The sequence below is a fragment of the Lactuca serriola genome, chromosome 1 (genome assembly GCF_051521515.1).
Source record: "Lactuca serriola cultivar US96UC23 chromosome 1, Lser_US96UC23_V15, whole genome shotgun sequence".
In the NCBI taxonomy this organism is placed as follows: Eukaryota; Viridiplantae; Streptophyta; class Magnoliopsida; order Asterales; family Asteraceae; genus Lactuca; species Lactuca serriola.
The window spans coordinates 40,461,339-40,482,864 of NC_136408.1; the positions used below are offsets into that span (position 1 = coordinate 40,461,339).

Sequence of the window (21,526 nt, forward strand, 5' to 3'; positions counted from 1 at the left end):
CTTGGAAAGGAGTGATTCGATTCAGGAAGAGGGGCAAGTTGGGGCCCCGATATATTGGTCCATTCCGGGTGGTCGCGAGGGTAGGCAGGGTAGCCTATCGTTTGGAATTGCCAGTAGAGTTGGGGCAGATTCACGACACTTTCCATGTGTCGCAATTGCGGAAGTGTATAGCTGACGAGTCGGTGGTAGTGCCATTAGAGGACATTCAGGTGGATGCAAGCTTTAACTACGCAGAGAGACCAGTCGCAATTGTGGACCGGAAGGTCAAGGTTCTGAGGAGCAAGGAGGTACCCTTGGTTTTGGCTTAGTGGCAACATCGGAAGGGGTCCGAGATGACTTGGGAACCAGAGCGTGAGATGCGTGAGCAGCATCCGAAGTTATTTGCAGAGCGAGACTTCGAGGGCGAAGTCTAGTTCTAGTGGGGGAGAATTATAACAGCCCGGATTCCCAGGTATTAGTTATTTTGTATCTTGTTGGTGATTTGTGAGGAGACTCGGCGAGTTGGAGCCCAGACTCGCCGAGTATGATCGCGGTTATGGGTGCGGGTTCGCGTCCGGACTCGGCGAGTCCAAAAGTGGACTCAGCGAGTCCACGCTGTTTAATGAAACCCTAATTTCCAGGGTATGAGACTTATTTAAAGCGGCTTATGGCCGTCATTTGCGGCCACCAACCCCAGAAAGAACCCTAAAGAGTCTTTGAGCGTTTTGTGAGAGAGAAGAAGAAGATCCTTGATTATTTGTGGGTGTTTTGCTTATAGAAGAGGACTAAGGCAAGAGGAGACCAAAGAAGGTGCTAATCCAGTGATTTCTGAGCTCAGAGACTTCATTTGAGGTAATCATTCGTTCCTTTCTCAGTCCTTGGTGTAAATCTTAGAGATAGGGTTTCTTTGTGGCCTTTTTGGAATGATCCATGGAGTAAATGGCCTCTTCTCGTGTTGATGCTTTAGATCTGGACCCGAAGAGGTCCAGAGACCCTTTTCCCTTAAGCTTTATGAGTGTTAATGGAGGCCATGAGCTTAGAATAGCATTCTAGAGACCATATCTTCAAATAAGGCCTTTGAACCTTTGCATGAGCATCAAGATAGTAACTTTACATGATGTATGAGCTTGGAAGGACTGGATCTATGAGTTATTGGAACGGATCTGACCTCAGGAGTGAGTTTGACTTGATGCATGGCATAGACTCGCCGAGTCTGAAGAACAGACTCAACGAGTAGCATGAAGATTATCCATAACCACTCAGCGAGTGGTCTTGCCGAGTTAAGGGGTTGACTCAGTGAGTCAGGGAGAGTCAGAGAGGGTTGACGGGTGGACTGAGTCAAGCCGGAACTCGCCGAGTTGTTCTTGAGACTCGGCGAGTTAAGTCGTGGTGGCCCCGCGACTCATGCTAGGTGGAACCCGTCGAGTTAGGAAAACACTCGACGTGTCGAGAGAGGATCCCAGGGAATCAGTGGACACGTGTAGACTCGTCGAGTCACCCTAGTGTACTCGCCGAGTCCGGTTAAAGTTGACTGTTGACCATGTTGACCTTTAGGGTTGAGTTCAGTTGTATTTATGGGTGTATTATCTTGTGTGATTAGGCGGAGGCTAGATCACATTTGTTACGAGGCAGATATTTACCGAGAGACGCGAGGTGAGTCTTCTCACTATACTTTACCTTGAGTAGGTAACCAGAGTTATGTGATAGAGTATTGGTATGCTATGTATGTTATGTGTTGCACTGCATTATTTCTATGTGATTTATGCTATGCATGCCATCAGAGTATAACCTGAGGGTTCACAGAGCTTGGGTGCACGGACCCACAGAGTTATAGCCTTGAGTGGCTAATATGTGTTATATGTGGTATTTTGGGGAACTCACTAAGCTTCGTGCTTACAGTGTTTTGTGTTATGTGTTTCAGGTTTCTCACAGGATCACGGGACGACACCGGCTTGATTGTACACACCAGCGAAAGAGTTATATTTCGAGGATCCTGGTTTATTATGCAAGTGAAAATGGAGTTATGTTTTGTAATTTGATCATGAATGAGATTTTAAGAAAAGTGTTTTTTAAGAATTAAACCATTATATTTAAATGAAAAATTGTTTTGAAATTTACGGCATTACAGAAATATATCAATTGCAATTTAATATCATATTTATGATATTTAATACTTTACATATATAAATATATGAATATTATGTGGTTTTTTAATTTTAAAATTTGAAAAACCTAAGAATTTGACATGTAAATATTATTTATTTCAAAAATATCACAAAATGATAAGTGTTAAAACTCATGAGAGATTGATATGTGGGAAAATGGATCTTCATTTATTATAGATAATGATGATGATGGTGGTAGTTTTTTTTGTCATGTGTCATCATTTTATGTCTTGTAATTAATATCATGTCACTAGTCAATCTATTGATTTTCATTTTAAATTTTAAAATTTCTCATTTTAATTACATTAAATTAATAACATTAGAATAAAACATAAAAAAATTATACAAATTACAATAAAATAAATTTTATACAAATTATAGGATGATATAATTTTACGTATTTATTTGAATCAACGATTATAATTTTATATATAACTAATAAAATATATCTTAATTAATAAGTTATTTAAAATAATTAATTAATAGTTTTGAGATTTTATTTGTAATCGTGGTTCTCACGGGTTATAAACTAGTTTATTATATAAAAATGCAATAAACTTTGTTTTTTAATTTTGAAAAAATTGTAAAGTTAAATTATATGGTTTTGATCTAATAATATTTTACGATGCAAAAATGGTCCAATTTTAGATATCTTGTGTAATTTTTATCCAAAAATGTAAACTTTAACATTTTGTTTGTTAACTTTTTTAAATCAAAATTTTAATATGCTAGATAATCGATTTATCAAACACAAGTAAAAACCAAGCAAAATAATCCACTAATATCGAAATCCACACATAGTATCAAGGATCATCTATGCTAAACAAAAGTCTGAGGTTATTAACCTATAACAAGAACAAAAAAAACAGCTAAAAGCGATATAAACTTTACTAAACATGTTTAGTGAAGTACAACAATTCCTACACTTCAAGTCTCAAATATGTATGACTGCCTTTTATGGAACAACGTTAAACCATGTCAAAGCACAACAATTCCTACACTTCAAGTCTCAAATATGTATCTCGGGTCTAAGAATACAATGATACAACCTTGATCAAAACATCACTCATGAATATGATCCATAAAGTGATTTTGATGAAGGTCTGGTTAAATACTTATTTTACTAATCAAGTACCTACGAAGTTGGTAGCAACTCTTGCTATTCTCATCTCCATGATAATCAACCAGTCCACTCATATTAGTCTTACCTCATAGATGCTCTGTAATGCCCGCAGATTCAGGCTAGTCAATTTAAATATAATAAGCGTAAAAATGATTATAATAGAAGATTATTTAGGATAAATAATATTAACCAAGTTAAATTATATGTCATAAGGATTATGTCCATATAAAGAACGCTAAAATCTGACTTTGTATGAAGAAGTTATGCTTCTTCGAAGTTTCATGATTAAACCGATACGACTCTGCGTATCGTAAAAAGTAAGATTTTAATAAATTACTGTTTAGCCTTAGTGATCTAAATGAAAGTCGTAGTAGTCGTTAAACCGAGAGCATGCAGATAGAGAACGTCTAAATCTGACTTCAATAGAGGAAGTTATGATTTTTCTAAGATTTAACATAACAGTATACAACTCAGAAATCGAATTTTAGATTGATCGATTTTTAGCCGAAACAATCTAAACGAAAATTAAAGATATCACTAATAGGAGTTCAATGATATAAAGACAGTCGAAAACGGACGCCGGATGAGAGAGTTACTCATTTTATACAGGCTTTAACAATCTAAGCCTGTGTGAAATAAATAAAGTCAAAATTAGTTGATGAAGTCTAAATAAAAGTTGTAGATCCCATCGATAGCTGCACATGGATATAAAGAACGTCAAAAACAAAGTCCATATGAAGAAGTTATAAAAATTTGAAGTTTTTAAATTCGTTGCGCGCATGTACGCCTCGTACACATTGTTCTAGAAGCCAGTCACGCCGCCCCAATAGAAAGCCGCCACGTGCTAAGCCCTTAGAGGAGGAGTAGCGACTAAGCCAGTGTGCGGCATGCATGAACCTTTGCACGGTACGCAAGGTCGTTTCTCATCCTATAAACAGCGGCGTAGCCAAGATTTTGTTTTAGGGTATGCCAAATATTATACAAAATAAGAACGAGTGGAAAAATTCTTCAAACAATAACCAAATGTAAGCATATATGAATTTTTAACTAAATTGTTTATTTTAAGTTTCACATGATGTCGTCTTACATCATTAAAATAATCTAAAATGGAGTCTAATAAACGTAGCCAACAATGTATTCTCTTCTACTAATTTAAAGTTTTGAATGGAATAGGCTATATCACAATCCTAATTCCTTTTATTTAACAAAAATATATATTGTACATACCATATATATGTGACCTTAATTTCGTATGGGTGGACCAAGGTCCACTCTTGCCCTATATTAGCTATACCCCTGCCTATAAATAGCTGATCTGAGTTCATTCATTCCACACACCAATCTTATTCTCTCCCTCCCTCTCTCCCTCCCTCTTTCTTTCTTTCTTTCTTTCTTTCTCTCTCTCTCTCTCTCTCTCTCTCTCTATATATATATATATATATATATATATATATATCACTACATTTTGGTCAGAATTTTCTTAGATTTAGGGTATTTTGGCAAGTTCTAAGGTCCCTAGGAGCCTGATGTCTAGTAGCTATCAGGTCGGAGCTCTACCAGTGCAATTTCCAGGTTTTCACTTAAAAGGTCTATAAGTTAAGCTACACTCCATCGTTTTTAGTGTAACTTATATTTATGGACACAAGTCGTTATTATGAACCTATAAATACGATTTATCAATAATTCCAAGTTGTTATACTGATTGATCTACTTACGAGAGAGGTGTCTAGAATAGTCACGTTAGCTTGGTTGTTGGATTTCAGAAAAGCTATTATGTTGAAACGGTGCTGTCTCCCAACTATCCTGTCTGGCTGATCCTTACTTGATAGATCTTGATGTAGACATTAGGATTAGTGAGTGGTCTAGACTATAATTATTATGATCACCGGGATTACGAAACTAGACTAAAACTTAGTACTTTATGTATCTAGGTCTTTTCAAAGTACGAAGCGAAGCGTTGCCGAAACCGTCTGTCACTTTTATCAAGTGAGGGCATAGTCCATTTCATGAACATGATTTTAATACAAGTATTAATTAAAGTATTAAATATATGTTAAAGTGTTTATATGTGAGCTATATTCTTATTGTTTGGAATATGTGTTAAGAACATATTTGATAATATATGATATGTGAACCAAGTATGGTTCTATATACGTTAAGATAAACATATTATTGCATGATAATAATAATAATATAAGTATTAGGAGTAGAGCATCATACTCTTACCAAAGATAAAATAAGACTAACATAAACTACCTAAGTTAATATTAAGTAGTATCTCCTTAAGAATACGTGTGAGATATACACGAAGAGTAGAGCTCTGACATTCGTCCCTGGTCTGAGAGTATGGATTAGGTATAGTCATGTGTCACTGGTCCGAGAGTATGGATTAGGCATAATCATTTGTTCCTTGTCGAAGAGCATGGATTAGATATAGTCTCTCGTCCCTAATTCTAGAGTATAGATTGGGCATAGTCATTTGCCACTGATCCGAGAGCATGGATTAAACATAGTCCTTCAATCCTGATCCAGGAATATGGATTAGTTGAAACCATTCATTTTTGAATTCGAGAGTATGGATTATGTTGTTGTATAGGACAAAATGTATGGATCGACATGATAAGGTAGATTGCTTATATGAGAGATATTTATATATTGCGAATTTGATATATATATATATATATATATATATATATATATATATATATATATATATATATATATCCCTATGTACTCACTAGGTTTCCCATATGACATAATCAGTTTATTTGAATCACAGCTTATTAAATAAAGATACTCAGATAATGAGGTATGAGGGATTCAAGGAGATGTAGACCTTTAGTATATTGAGACATTGTAAGTCTCCGTTTATGATTATGTTTTTGTATTGACAATGACATCTTGAATTTTATAAGTAAAATACATTTCTTTGATAATATTATTATCATGTTTTGTGACAAATTCTGCATTATTAATCTTTTAAAAATAATACTCTGATTTAATAAGCGTTAGAAAATCAGTCTTTTCTGGCCGTAAAAATAAAGATGTGTGTCTATCATATTATAGGTAATACACCTGAATTGACACAAGTACTATTACATTTTAGGATAAGATGTCTAATTTGTTTTTTATGTGCTAAATGATTCATAACATGCTTTAAGTTGCCTAAATTGCAATTTTAGATTTAAGATCTGCTTTTGATCTAGGATTAGGTTTATATGTCCAGGTTTCTAAACATTTAATTAAGGTATTAGAATGACATAACTTTTTGGAGTAATAAGAAGGATTACCCATCTAAACATTTCCTATCTATATTCTCGTCTCGATACACTGAACATTTGCTTTGGTATACAAGTCATCATGGGGAGAAGTCATAGTAGATTAGGAAATGGTAATGGAAATCAACAACCTAAGCCTCCTGTAATTTCAATTTTTAACCTGAAAATTTTTTAAATCCTAAAACTACAGCTAACAAATTTCATCAAAAGTAACTTAAGATTTATAAGTTGTCTTCATATTACAGCAACCTGTTGCAAAAATTAGAATACTAATTTGTCGAAAGTTATTATAAACAAAAACTTGAATACAAATTACCAATCTTAACTTAATTTTATAGGCACTTGGTTTCTAATTGTTATAGTTATGTATATGTATCTTAAATATTTTCCGACTCATGGAAATAAAACCAAGTTAAAGCTATAAACCTATTGTAGAACTATGGATGGGCAGTGACATCTTCACTAATTCTCTCAAAGATAGTGGATTCAACAAAATATAAGAGAAACCCGGTGTTTATGCAATTATATCTCAAGGTTGAGGGAGGATGTATCATCCAAAATGCAGAAAATATGTTGTCTAAGTTACTGGAAATTGGCAGACTATACAAAATGGAGCAGAAACATAACACAAAATCCATGTGCACAATGAAGCATAAATAAAACAGGAAAATCATATGTACAATAGAAACATAACTGAAAGTGAAGAAGGAACAGGTATGAAAGGAGATTTGCATAAAGGAGGTCCTACACGTACTTATGAATGGTCGGGGAAGGCTTCCTCACTAGAACAAAAAGGAAGTAATAACATGTAAACATACAGTCTTCAACCAAGTCTAGCCACCATTTGCGCCAATAAGGATTGACGTAAAGAAGCACAACAAAGCCCAACAAAAACACAACATACGTCGAACCAGAACTTCTATAGAAAAATGTCATGTCGATATCATACTATTTCTTATTGTCTTCTTCATCATCTGATGGATTGGTCACATGTGAATTAGTAGTTGTGCATTCCTTCCCCAGTGGAGGTCCACAAAGAAGTGGATTCCCTTCATAGCTTGCCAATGTAAAAGTACCAAACTGTGCTTTCATATCTGGGAGTCTGCCTGAGAGATTGTTGTGAGAAACATTGAAAGTAGATAGAGATGTAAGCTTAATGAGGTGTGATGGAACTTTTCCGGTCAAACCATTAGAAGAAAGGTCCAAGCTCTCTATTTTTGCAAGATTTAGAAGCTCACAGTCCAGTCAGCTGATTGTGAGACAGGTTTAAAGCACGAAGTTGGGTTAAGAATCCGAGTTCTTGTAGGATTTCACCTATAAGTTTGTTACAGGAAAAATCCAATCCTGCCATGTAATCAAGGATGTCACCCTTGTAGTTGAGAAAAAGCCTTTTTGTTGTGTATTGAACTTCATCTTCTGTTTCCAATGCCATGTAATCAATGCCGACCGTATATTGTGACAATAGATTACCCCCATAGCTGTAAGAGGAATCAAGGGAATACCAGCTTATCACACCTTTTAGGAAAGCAAGGTGAGTTGGGCTAGTAATATTTTGAAGGCAGCTAGGTACTGAACCAGAAAGTGAGTTACCAGATAAGTCTAACAAACTCACTTTACTTAATTGACACAACTGCTTCGGGATGGAATCACTCAAGTTGTTTTTTCTTAAAAGAAGAATCCTTAAAGTGGATAGTTCACCAAGAAATGTAGGAATCCTGCCTGACAAGGAGTTGTCGCCAATGTCCAAAGTCAAAACCCGAGTCAAATTACGAAAGGATTTGGGTATTGATCCAATGAATTCGTTGGAACCCAAAAGAAGATGCTCCATGTCTTGCAAATTCAAACAGGACGGGATGGGTCCGGAGAAAGAATTATGGGAGATATCAAGAAATGAAAATGGAGCTGCTCCACAAGGAAACCTGCCTTCAAAACTATTATTTCTCACAAGATGTTCAAACAACATACTCATGTTGCTTATCCAATCAGGGATCATACCTGTGAACAAGTTATTGCTAATATCCAGAACTCTCAGATATTCATGAGTTTCCTTGCTGCTATTAATTCCAATCTTCCCTGTGAAATGGTTGCTATCTAAGTAAACCGAATGGAGGTTACCCAGGTTTACTAAGTTTCCTGAGAGTACCTCGCCGTGCAATTTGTTGTTTGATAGTTTTAAGAAATCCAACTGAGAGACATTTGTAAACAACCCCTTTGGTACTTCTCCTGATAACTCATTGTCAGATAGACCCAATATCCATAATTAACTCAATTCACCAATTGAGGATGAGATAACACCACTTAAACTATTCATGGACAAATTCAAATATCGTATGTTAGGAAAGAACTTTGGTATATCATCAGGAATAGTACCTATCATTCCATTTCCATACATGTCCAACCACTTCATATTGGCATTCCTATACAGTGGCATACCGCCAAACAAGTTGTTCCTTAGAACAAGACGTTCCAGATACGTGTTGTTTTTAACCAACCAATTTGGGAAGTGTCCTTCCAACGAGTTTCTAGACATGTCTACTTGCCGTAAATTGTGCTGTTGAAGTAGAAATCCGGGAGGCATTTTCATATTACAATTAGATAGCTCAAGAATTTCCAACTAGAACATTGGAATCCAGCCTACAGGCTCTTCTGTTTCCACCTCAAATTTGTCATTGTCACTTCTGAATCGAATGGATTGAAGCTTTATATGATTGGATAAGGAGCTGAAGGAGAATGAACCTTCAAATAAGTTATGACTAAAATCAATGTACTCAAGAGATGTAAGATTAGCAACGAGTGATAACGGAAGTATTCCCCTGAATCGATTTAAAGAAATATCCAAAAACTTAAGAGATGACAGATTTTTCAAACACTGAGGCAGAGTTCCATGGAGCATGTTGTTACTAAGGTCTAACTCATGGAGGTTCTTCAACTCACACAACCCTGTGAAACGAGAAAAAAAATGTTCTGCCTAAGCCATGAAACTGAAAAGGTAATTAAGTTACAAAAGATTAACCTTCAAGAAATATATAATATGGCTTGCATTTGCATGTTCATACGGCTTCAAAAAGACTAATCATCGAGGAAAGGTAAGGTTACAAAATAATCACAACAGTGCAATGTGCATCATGCTTTAGATAACTTACCATGATCTAATAATGAGCCATCAAGATTATTTTCAGAAAATGAGAGAGCTCTTAGGGAAGATAATGCCTGTATTGCTAATGGGATGCTGCCAACAAAACTGTTCCAATTCAAATCTAAGACCTCCAGATGCTGGAAAGATGCAAAAGCTGGATGACAACAAATTAAAAGAGGGTTACTAAATGAAAACCCTGAAGATGGATATGTTACAAGTCATTTATGATTGCAATAATAATTATGTTAATTAAGTAACAACGAAACAACTTTACCTTCAATTGGTATTGTTCCATTGAAACCATTACTGCTCAAGAGGAGGACTTCCAAATTAGACAAATTAAGAAATTATGAGAGAGAGAGAGAGAGAGAGTTTGATAAAAACAATTAGCATAAACTGAAATGAATAAATAATATTTGTATTTAATTTCTTTTAAGATAAACATGCCTTGGACAGGAAAGGAACTTTCCATTATTAAAGAAGATGAAAGATGAAGAATCTTGAGGGATGGGAGGACAGCTAGACATGATATGATGCTCTTGTTGAAACTGATACCAGAAAGATCTAAACTCTTTAGCCTTTTCAATCTCGATAGGGTCTTACAATTTCTTTGATAAATGTATATGTAGATACATGAAGTAAAGGAAATACCTACGTAATTATGAATTGTAGCTGCATTTCAAGAGGTTGGAGGCTTGACCTTGATACAGTCATGATAGGATTAGAATACACAACTTTATAGTAGTGTCAAGTTGTATTTTGCTAGAAAGTTCAATAAACTAGTATGTATTTTATCTTCAGGTATTCAGTTGGGTTGAAGGGTTCAATTCTTAGAACACCCTGATTCTCGAGTATTTGAAATGTGTAAGATACTAAGATGAGAACTTAGTCATTTCGAGATTTTCCTTTATGTACTGCTTTGATTTGTTTAGATTAATGTTATGTTATTTTGTGGGTTAAACTAAAATGAAAGAGGATTGTTGGTGATTTTAGTGTAACCATGCATATTGTATAGTTGGAACTAACATGTGAGTTAAAAAGTTTATAATTTTTACTCTATATTATATGTTTGGAGAGTGTGGAGTGCATACATATATAAGATTGTATTATAAGTTGGTACGACAAAATGGTAGGGGTCAAGGGGGTCGTAGCAGGTCCAAGGGGTAGAGCCTCTGTCTTTGGAAATTTGAATTAGTATCATAGTGAAATATCTGAATTCTAGTGGGTGATTATGGTAAAATTGGCAAATCTCGTCAGTTTTGAAAACCATTGATTATGTCATTAATTTTGGGATTTACTTAACTAATTTAGAAGACAGAAACTCTAATTGTCATGTACAAATACGACTCTTCTCTTTGAGCCGGACATACCCTTTTCTCAGCTCTTCTTCTTCTTCTCTAACGAACTCATAAATCTTCTTGCAATTTGGCTTACATTGCCAAGATTCGTAAGTATCTTTTAGGATTATCCTAGACCTCATTTTTGATAACCCGAGCATATGGTAGAAATATCACTTCAGAAAGCGAACCTACGCTATGCATTGGGAATCCGGTTCTCCACTATAAACCCTAGCGTATTTCAGATTTAACATGCTTTTCTTTTATATCCATATCATTAAATACAGTGTACGTACCAACCAAAGTCCAAAAAGATAGGCATCTTTGGTTGGAAACCTTCGGACACAAATCTCAATTTATCTGAAATACAATACTTACTAGTGAGTTATTAAAACATTAGCCTATTCTATGTGTCATATGTGCGGACAATGTAGTAATAGATTGTGTAGAGTATCTTCTTTGTTACGTGTAGAGTCTCTTGTTTGTTGCACAAACACACTAAAACATATGTTATGTAGCAATAGATGGCTTGTAAGCAGAACCAACATTGCAATTTGCATATACTCTCAAAATTACTAGCCTATTTATACCATCATCCATATATCAAAACAAACACCAATAAATACATACAAAAGCAAGTTTGAGTATATTCTATTTGACATTAACGTTAAGGAGTACCTATTTGTGAAAGGGAGTGGCAAGCTTGCTTACTAATTTATGAAAGAAGTAATAACATGTGAACATACAATCTTCAACCCAGTCCAACCACCTTCTACGCCAGTGAGGATTGATGTAAAGAAGTGCAAAAAATCCAAATAATACCACAATACATGTGGAACTAGAACTTCCATAGAAAGATGTCATGTTGATGTCATACCATTTGTCATTGTCTTCTTCAACTGATGGATGGGTCACCTGTGAATTAGTCGTGCATTTCTTCTCTAGTGGCGGTCCACAAAGAAGTGGATTCCCTTCATAGCTTGCCTCTGTGAATGTACCAAATTGTGATTTCATTTCTGGGAGTCTGCCTGATAGATTGTTGTGAGAAACATTGAAAATAGACAGAGAAGTCAGCTTAATAAGTTCTAATGGAAGTTTTCCAGTCAAACCATTTGAAGAAAGGTCCAAGCTCTCTATATTTGCAAGATTTGAAAAGTTTACTGGAATAGGTCCAATCAGTTGATTGTGAGACAGGTTCAAAGCACGAATCTGTGTTAACAACCCCAATTCTTCTGGAATTTCACTTGTAAGTTTGTTACATGATAGATCCAATCCCGACATGATATCAAGAATGTCACCTTTGTAGGGGAGAGAGAGACTTTTTGTTGTAAACCGAACTTCGTCTTGTGTTTCAAACATCCAATTGAGCCTTTGGGGATAAAACATCTTATTTAGAACACTACTGTGAGTATAAAATGACATAATACTGTAAGTCATAAGGCTTTTTTCTATGAAAGCGAGGTGGATAGGACCAGTAATATTTTGTAGGCAGCTAGGTATTGAACCAAAGAGCGAGTTATAAGATACATCTATCAAGCTTGCATTACTTAATTTGCACAACTGCTTCGGAATCACACCACTAAAGTTATTTTTTCTCAAAAGAAGAATCCTTAATTTGGATAGTTCTCCAAGAAATTCGGGAATCATGCCTGATAAGTTATTGTTGCCTATGTCCAAAGTCAAAACATTAGTCAAATTGCGGAAGGCATTAGGCACCGATCCTGTGAATCTATTAGAACCCAAATGAAGATGCTCCATATATTGCAAATCTAAGCAAGATGGGATGGGCCCAGAGAAAGAATTTTGTGAGATATCCAGAAACGAGAATTGAGCTGTTCCACATGGAAAGCTGCCTTCTAAACTATTATTTCTTGCCAGGAGTTCGCACCTGACATCAACTCCTCTCATGTTGCTAATCCAAGCAGGGATCATGCCAGTAAAAAAGTTATTGCTAATATCCAGAACACTCAGACCTTCATAAATTTCCGTGCTCTTAGTTCCAATTTCCCCTGTGAAATTATTGCTATCTAAGTGAATTCTACGGAAGTTACCCAAGCGTAAGTTTCCTGATAGTACCTGACCATGCAATTTGTTCCTTGATAATTTTAATATACTTATCTGAGAGTGGTTTGTAAGGAATTCCTTTGGGACTTCTCCTGATAACTCATTGTCAGATAAATCCATTATCAATAATTCACTCAAATTACATATTGAAGACGGGATAACACCACTTAAGGCATTCCTAGACAAATTTAAAACAGATATGTAAGGAAGGAACTTTTGCATTTCTTCCGGAATAGTACCATTCATGTGATTTTCAGAGATATCCAAACCGTTCATATTAGAATTCGTAAGTAATGGCATAAGAATAATACCACCAAAGGAGTTGTTCCTTAGATTAAGAATTTGTAGATTCACATTATTATCAATCAACCAATTTGGAAACTGTCCCTCCAAGGAGTTGTGAGATACGTCTACCAATATTAACTCTCGTTGGTGAAGTAGAAACCTAGGAACAACTTGTCCTTTACGCCTGTTCACATTGCAATTGGATAGCGCTAAAATTTTCAACTGGAACTTTGGAATCCAACCAATAGGCTCTTCTGTTTCCACCTCAAATTTGTTGTTGTCGCTGCTAAATACAACTACCTCAAGCTTTGTATGATTGGAGAACGAGCTGAACGAGAATGAACCTTCAAATTTGTTATGACTAAAATCAACGTACTCAAGAGACGTGAGATTAGCAATGAGTGATGGCAGAAGTTTGCCTGTGAATTGATTTGAAGAAATATCCAACAACTTAAGAGATGATAGACTACTGAAACATTGAGGCAGACTTCCATCGAACATGTTGTCACTAAGATCCAACTCACGGAGGTTCTTCAATTCACAGAAGCCTGCCAAAAGGGAAAAAATGTGGTTCAAGTTGTCACTTACATTGTTAGAAAGATTAACTACGCAGGAAAGGTAATGTTGACCATTCCATTAAAACAGTGTATTTATACTTTTGTTTTAAACAATCCAAACACTTACCATCTGGTAATGAGCCGTTGAGCTTATTGTTAGCGAATGAGACAACTCTTAGGGAAGATAATGCCTGTATTGCTGATGGGATGATCCCAACAAAATTGTTCTCCCTCAAATCTAAGACCTCCAGATTGTGTAAAGATGTGAAAGCTAGATGAAAGCAAGAGAAGGTTACATATCTAGGTTACTAAACAAAATACCTGAAAAGAATTTGTTACAAATCATGTATCATTGACTATTGAAGCTAGATAAGCGGTTGGGGCCACCTGCCCATGTGTTTAAGCGTTCATCATTCTGATGAGTTTAATAAGTACTTCACCAATTTTCTTAAAGAAATTATAATGTTGAAAATTAAGGAATGATAAAAGAAAAGGCACAACCTTCCATTGGTAGTGTTCCACGGAAACCATTAGTTTTCAGGAACAGGGCTTCCAAAGTAGGCAACATATCGAATTCTGAATTAGCTGGATAAGAAAATGTGTCAAACAATTAAATAAAGTGATTTGAGAACAAATTGAAATTAAAAAGTACCAACTAATGAAGATAAAAAAACAATTATTTTAAGATAAACATGCCTTGGAAGGGAAAGGAACTTCCCCATAGGAAAGAAACTGAAAGATCAAGGATCTTCAGGGATGGGAGGGAACTTAGGCAGGATATGATGCTCTTGTTGAAATTGTTAGAGGGAAGAACTATACTCTCCAGCCTTTTCAATCTTGATAATTGCTTACAAGCTGTAAAAAAGGGGGAATTCGATCTTAGAGAAATCATGGTCTTATATAATTAAAGTTTGCAGTTGCCAAATAATTTTAGCATTGATCAACTTTCAAATAGGCTAGGAGAAGCTAATTCTTTGTTTACCTTCGATATTTGGTATTCCTTTCAGCCCAGTAAAACTCAAATCCAACTTCTCGAGGTTAGTCAGATGAGCTAATTCTGTCATATTGAAAAAAAAAACATATATCATGTATTATGAAGACTATTTTTGGATACCCATTTTGATCGGAGCTAGTTTCATGCAATTTTGCATTAGCCTCTTTTCATCATCATCAGTAGGTAGCCTGTAGCCTTGTTTAAAGTGCAAAGATGTTTTAAGATTTCACATTACAATGAGGTGCAAATAAGATTAAGTCTATTATGTTCATTTTGCGAGGAACAAACTTATTTTAAGTAATCGGTTGTGAAAGCATGCATACCTTGAGCTGGAAATGATCGAGATAGTGCGATACCATGAAGATCTAGGGTTTTAAGTGATGGAATGAAACGTAAAGATGTAATAAGGCTGTCATTGAAGTTATTGCCCCCAAGGTTCAAAATCTCTAACTTATTCAATATTGAAACCCTCTCAGAACCTGCAATAACGATTCAATGATTCCATATTACATTGAGGTGTAGTTTGGTGGAAAAAAATTATTTAAATACATATCTATATCCATTCAATATTGTCAATAAACATAATTCATAAAGAATTCTTGGAAGTTGGCTTGTTAGTTGACTAATTCCACCATGGAGATGGAATACTCCACTTCACAAAAAATAATTATATAGCATACCAATTGATATTGATTGTATATATGGTATTTTGGTAGAATACTATCTTTATCCTAAAAATAAATCTTCATTGCAATTTTCTTTGTCCTAAGAAAAGGGTAATATTTTCAACTCCTGTATTCATTACCTTGTATTTGGAATGTACCACTAAAGTGGCAGCCAGTTAGATCCAACATCTCCAAGTTTTCTAAAGCTGCAAATTCTGCAATATACGTAAAAAAAGGGTGCAAACTTCTTCAGAACTTTGTATCACGTATGATAAGTAAAATGAGCAAATGGTAACACTATAAAACTTTCCATTAGTAGGGAAGTATCCCTCCAAGTCAGTTGTGCTAAGATCCAAAATTTTGAGTGAAGTGAGTGCACCCAATGATGGAATGATGCCATTGTCAATATCAAAATTCCTGCTGAGGTCTAGTATCTCTAGCTTTTTCAAACTTTTCAACTTTCCAAGTTCTGCAATAGAGAAAAGTTTAATTTACCACTATCATATTCTTTCGATATTTATAAGGTAAATTTTGAGCATGTTTACAAAAGTAATTACCAACCACTCAGTAAGTATAACCATCTTTGGGTTCAAGAACTAATCGGATGATCGTGTGTGTTCATAAATTGAGCTGATTTACTTGGAATTGGTCAACTATTGAATATTAATTTCAAAATTATACTTAAAGATTAAAACATACAGTGATACCTGTTTTCATGATCGCACCATCAAGATAATTATTTGACAAATTGAGACTTGTTAGCTCTTCAAAATGAAGAAAGAGGGAAACATTCAATGGCCAATATCCCCTGAACCCATAGCTTACATGTTGGTTTGATATTTCATTCACGTTACACAAAGAAAGCTCTGTGACATGGCCTGTGGTTGTGTTGCACTTGACCCTCTCCCAATCACAACACTCGCTGCCATTGCCATAATCAATCCATGTGGGGAGAAGATGTTCTGGATTTGAATCATATGAGTTAATAAAAGAGGATTTGATGTCCAGCAAGGCTCTTCTCTCCTCTTCTATGCAACCTCCTTGTGTAGGTCGGAATATTAAAATAGCAATCATCATCATTAACAACCACCAAATACTCGAAGCCCAACGCTCAATTTTAGTAGCTACAGTGCTCATACTCAAATTCATGGCTTACTGAAGGTGTAAATAATGCTTAATTTCTGCTCTTTAATGATATTCGTCTCAGAAATTGCCAGCACTTCTCTATTCTTTTGTTGTCTTCAAAAGAATCATCATTTTATCTTTGATAATATTTTAATTTAATTTGACTTTTTTGCCAATTAGCAATTTACTAATTAACAGTGACAAGTGACAACTTTTTTTTTTATTATCAACAAATATCCTTTATTGTGTCACTTTTTTGGCATTTACATATTTAGTAACAAATAAAAAAAACAAAAAGCTATATATTAAATCAAACATTTCTTACTTACAAGACAAATGGAGCGATTATATGTTACGTACTTTGTCTTGTTTAAGGAAAAGATGCCTTGTGAAGAAACATTATTCAATGGTGTTAAAATTTTGTATTTATAGATATCTGCAGACGTTTGTAATCTTTTTTGGACTCATTTAGGTGTAGAGGTCTATTATGACTTGTTCTCCTTCGCTAGTTTCTTGTTGGTATTCAATAAAAGTCTCTTTTGTTCGGGTATTTAATTGAAAACCCATCCTGATGGTTAGGATTTATTGTGAATAACATATTGATGTTTGCATTTTTTTTTTTTATTGTTTTATCATGCATTTTTACTCTTCATTTATTTTTACGGCTATTCTAATGGCTTTTATCACTTAACCACTAGCTTATACCACTTTAATAACAACAATTATCCAATATTAACCGGCTAAATTGAACAGTATGTATATGTGCTATGATGCGTACATTCCTACAAACTGTGTACGCTTTTGAGGACAAGAGCCAAAAACAAAAGACTCTTGGAACAACAATTGACCCAAAAGTCATTAACTGCTAATAATAAATGGGAAATGATAACAATCTCGTGAATTATGTATATCTAAATATTTAATATGATTATATAAATTGTGTCACGAGACAATTAGGCTTTTACGAAGAAATCATTATTTCAGAAAGACAAATATTCGATTAAACATTAATAAATAAATCGATTGACACTTCCGCAATTCACACTACTACAAAAAAGAGCATTACCGACTGCCAAAACCGTCGGTAATCCGTCAATGCTCTTTACCGACGGAATTGTAGCACACCAAAACTCGTCGGACTATTCTTGTTAATTTTTCCTTCGGTAATCCGTTGCAAACAAATTCCGTCGGTAATCCGTTGCAAAATAAATTTTGTTTGTAACGGATTTCCAACGGCTATGGCTAATATTTAGTAACGGATTTTTCCGTTGGAAATGGTAACGGATTACCAACAAAATCTGAAATAACTTACTAACGGATTACCAATGGAATCCCGAAATGACTACAATTTTTTTTGTAACAGATTAGCAACGGATTTTGGCATTACAAAAAAATTTACAAATTAATGAAGAAATTAAAATCTATATTTTAAAACAAACAAATATAAAAGTAAATCCATAAATTTCAATCATTTCACATACATTAAACCTATAAGTTTCAATCCATAGTCAAATATTGTCAACAACCGATAGAGACTTCCTTCTTGATTAGCAGCTCGTGGATTCCACACCTATCATTGAGAGATGTTAGCTAGAGAGATATTTGTATATTGTCAAATACCATATATGCCCTCAAATTTTACCTTTTATCTTCCGGTGAATTGCTTCAAAAGATCATTCATTTTTTCAAAAAGACGGCTTTCCATGTCCTCTCATAACTTCACCTCACTATCAAAATTGGCTTCTATTTCCTCCCGTTTCTTCACTTCTCGTTCCAACATGCTCTCTAATTCATTTATCTAAAATATGGTCCAACAAACATATAATTAGTATAAAATAGAGAAGGAAATAGCAACATACTTTACTATTTTTATCATAATATAGACACATACCTTCTTTTGAGATAAGGCATAATCATGGGATGATGAGCTCACACTCATAAGGTGTCCCCAACACGACGTTTCCCGGATCTGATGATCCTACCCCGTAAACTCGCCCCTTCTTTCTCCCGCCAACACAATGCTCCCATATTTCAACATCACCCAACGGATGTTGACTAGGGTCGGGGCCATATTTCTCACACATTGCCTTCTCATATTTGTCCTATAATTTACCAAAACATAAAAAGGATAAAGATAACTTACAAATATGGTCCAAGACTTCTCATTAACCCAGTGCTCAGGTTGGCTCCCAATCAACTCTCCAGATGCCAACTTCATCTTTGCACTCTTTTCTAGGTGAGTCTGCTTAAATTTTTTGAGTAATACAGGGTGAAGAAATTTATAATAAGAATCATTAAGAAACAACGAAATAGCGACGAAAAATGCTTATTTTTTTTTTCTTGGACTATATCCAAAAAAACGATATTTTACAGGGACCAAAAGTGTAAATTAGGTCCTTTTGAGTAATACAGGGTGAAGAAATAACATCTTTGTTTCCTTATGTTCGTATTATACAACATATTGTTCTTTTTGAATTTTAACAAGACTAAATGCAGTCAAATACAATACTAACTGTTGGGACAACTAATTGCAATTAGTTTTTGTCCCACTTATACTAAGTCTAATATTATTATGTTTAAGAACACTGTTTAGAATCATAACAACACCAAATCAACAAGATTGCATTTTAAAAGTGAAACCAGAATCATACATGACTTCAACGTTCTTGAAGGAAAACATGAAGCGATAGGGGCAAAATGATCATCTTCATTATCTTAACAGATGAGATGATGACTTAAAGACTCTGAAGTTAAACTATTAATTAGACGATATCCATATGAATCAAAGGACAAAAACGTAATTTCCTTAAAAAATGAGTTGGATTATATTGTCAAGTGTCATCTGGATATTTATTTATAATAAAGGAAAGAAAGTTTGTAATTGGTTTTTGATTTCTTGAAGTATGTTACTATACAAATTCACACATTGATGATTTTTGGTTTCCTAATCTTATTCTATGCATTTGATTTTTTTTTCTTTTGAGTTGGTAATGACAAAAATTTAGTATAGTTTTTCTGGTTCAATGGTTATTTAGCCAATTGTATACTAGGAATTCATTTTTTTTTCAAGTCAAAAGCAGCTTTCTTTACAGATTTTGTAAATGATCAGTAATTGTCTTCATGTTTTCAATTTCTAATATTGTCTAATAAAAAACAGTAACATTGCTACAGTTAAGTAGGATGTTATAATAAACAAATAAATGAAAGTAGATTACTATTTCCCGTATTTAGCAAAACAGGTGGACAGGATTTTATTATATATGGTATTTCAAGTATAAAACCATCTTATATCTGATTAGGTGATGGCTTCAAAGCCTTTAACTTCTAAAAATAGTTCAAAGTCAAGTCACTAGCATTGTCTCATTATGAAGGATTAAACTATTAGTATTTAGTAGAAACAAATACCAAATAAGGAGACTAACAAAGAGACGAAGGAGCTTTTGGTACAGGAGAACCTACAACATGATGGTAAGATTCAACTACAGGTCTACAACAATAAATAGATAGATTTGTTGGTTATTTGCATCATGGAAATTATAGTAGAGGGCATTATCAACATTGACTTTCAGGTGCATATTAGTCAATATGTTAATGGCATATTTCCTCTCAGAATGTGAGACCAAAAGTGATCATGCTTAAGATGATCATATACAGGGCCGGTCCAGACGGTGGGCAACCCGGGCGACCGCCCAGGGCCCACGTCTCCAGGGGGCCCAAAAATTTTAGGCTATATAGTTTGTATATATAAAAAAAAATATTACCTAAATAACTTTTAGTGCTTAAAGTTTGTTCAAACTCAAATTAGCTTAAAAGATAAACAATTTGGCTTACTTGTTATTGCCAATTGAACGTTTTTATAGTGAAGAATAAATGACTGTTTTTTTTTGGAATATTTATTATATTTGCCGTTAAGGGGCCCCTTTTTTTCTTCTCGCTCTGGGCCCCATATACGTTTGGACCGGCCCTGATCATATAGTCATAACTCATAAGTCGTTTGCATTCCAAACCTCTTTCAAAGCTTTAGAAAACTAAACATGTTCTCATAATTGAACATTTAATTGAAACTAAATATTTATCCTATCTTTTTAAGGCACTTTTGTATGACCATTATACCCCCTCCAGCAGAAAGGAACACATGTCATCTAACTATGCAATCCCATTTTCACATTGTGAAAACAGGGGACCTACAAAGTTGGGAACACGAGTTTATTTTACTGCACTTAACTAAGCATCAGGTCCCTCACCTAATTTCCTTTGGGTATTAAGCCCCACAATTCTTAAGACTTAATAAGACTCCACTATCATAATTTTGGCCTCTGAAAGTTGGATGAAGAATTTATAGGTTTCTCATATAAGTTCACAACGTAACAATTTTGTTAGGTTTGTTTATCTTTAATTGAATAAACTAACATAAATGATCAAACAGTGACAAAAACACTAAGGGCATAACAATTTGTGATATATAAAATGTGAATCATCTTAATCATGTAATAGAAAAAATAAGTTAGGGTTTTTTTTTTTTTTACCAAAACTTGAGTGAAAAAAATATGAAATCGGATTCAATGGTAAGGTCCACTAGCTACAGCAACAACTTCGACGATGGTGGCGGCAAGAGACTGAGGCGATGCTGGTTGTCGTTGATGGGTTGTAGGTCGGACAGGCAGTAGGACGGAGAAGTATGTTGCGTCGATGACTTTGGAGGAGCTGGAGGGCTTTGCTTCCGACGGCGATGGCGGAGGCAGTCGCCGGTTGGTTGCAGATCGGAGATACTGGGAAGAGCTAGAAATCGCAGATTGGGGGAAGAGAAGAAGGAAAGTG

At 34.8% G+C, this 21,526-nt stretch overlaps 1 protein-coding gene, 1 long non-coding RNA gene and 1 pseudogene across 2 annotated transcripts; all 3 read right to left on the reverse strand.

The window, feature by feature from the left end:
* Window positions 1-7,289: 7,289 nt before the first annotated feature.
* LOC145054056 (receptor-like protein 1) lies at window positions 7,290-11,161 on the reverse strand (annotated as a pseudogene).
* Window positions 11,162-11,607: 446 nt separating this feature from the next.
* Window positions 11,608-16,778, reverse strand: LOC145054065 (cuscuta receptor 1-like). Its single transcript, XM_079002198.1, has 9 exons — window positions 16,291-16,778; window positions 15,890-16,052; window positions 15,724-15,830; window positions 15,242-15,397; window positions 14,907-14,981; window positions 14,621-14,779; window positions 14,470-14,509; window positions 14,052-14,224; window positions 11,608-13,915 (listed from the first exon to the last, which is right to left on the reverse strand). Exons 1-9 carry the CDS (start codon window positions 16,730-16,732, stop codon window positions 11,697-11,699), a joined length of 3,534 nt encoding a protein of 1,177 aa, XP_078858324.1. The 5' UTR covers window positions 16,733-16,778; the 3' UTR covers window positions 11,608-11,696.
* Window positions 16,779-18,047: 1,269 nt separating this feature from the next.
* LOC145084809 (uncharacterized) lies at window positions 18,048-21,512 on the reverse strand. Its single transcript, XR_013699243.1, has 4 exons — window positions 21,235-21,512; window positions 18,600-18,950; window positions 18,351-18,506; window positions 18,048-18,278 (listed from the first exon to the last, which is right to left on the reverse strand). It is a non-coding gene; the product is annotated as an uncharacterized LOC145084809 (long non-coding RNA).
* Window positions 21,513-21,526: the final 14 nt, after the last annotated feature.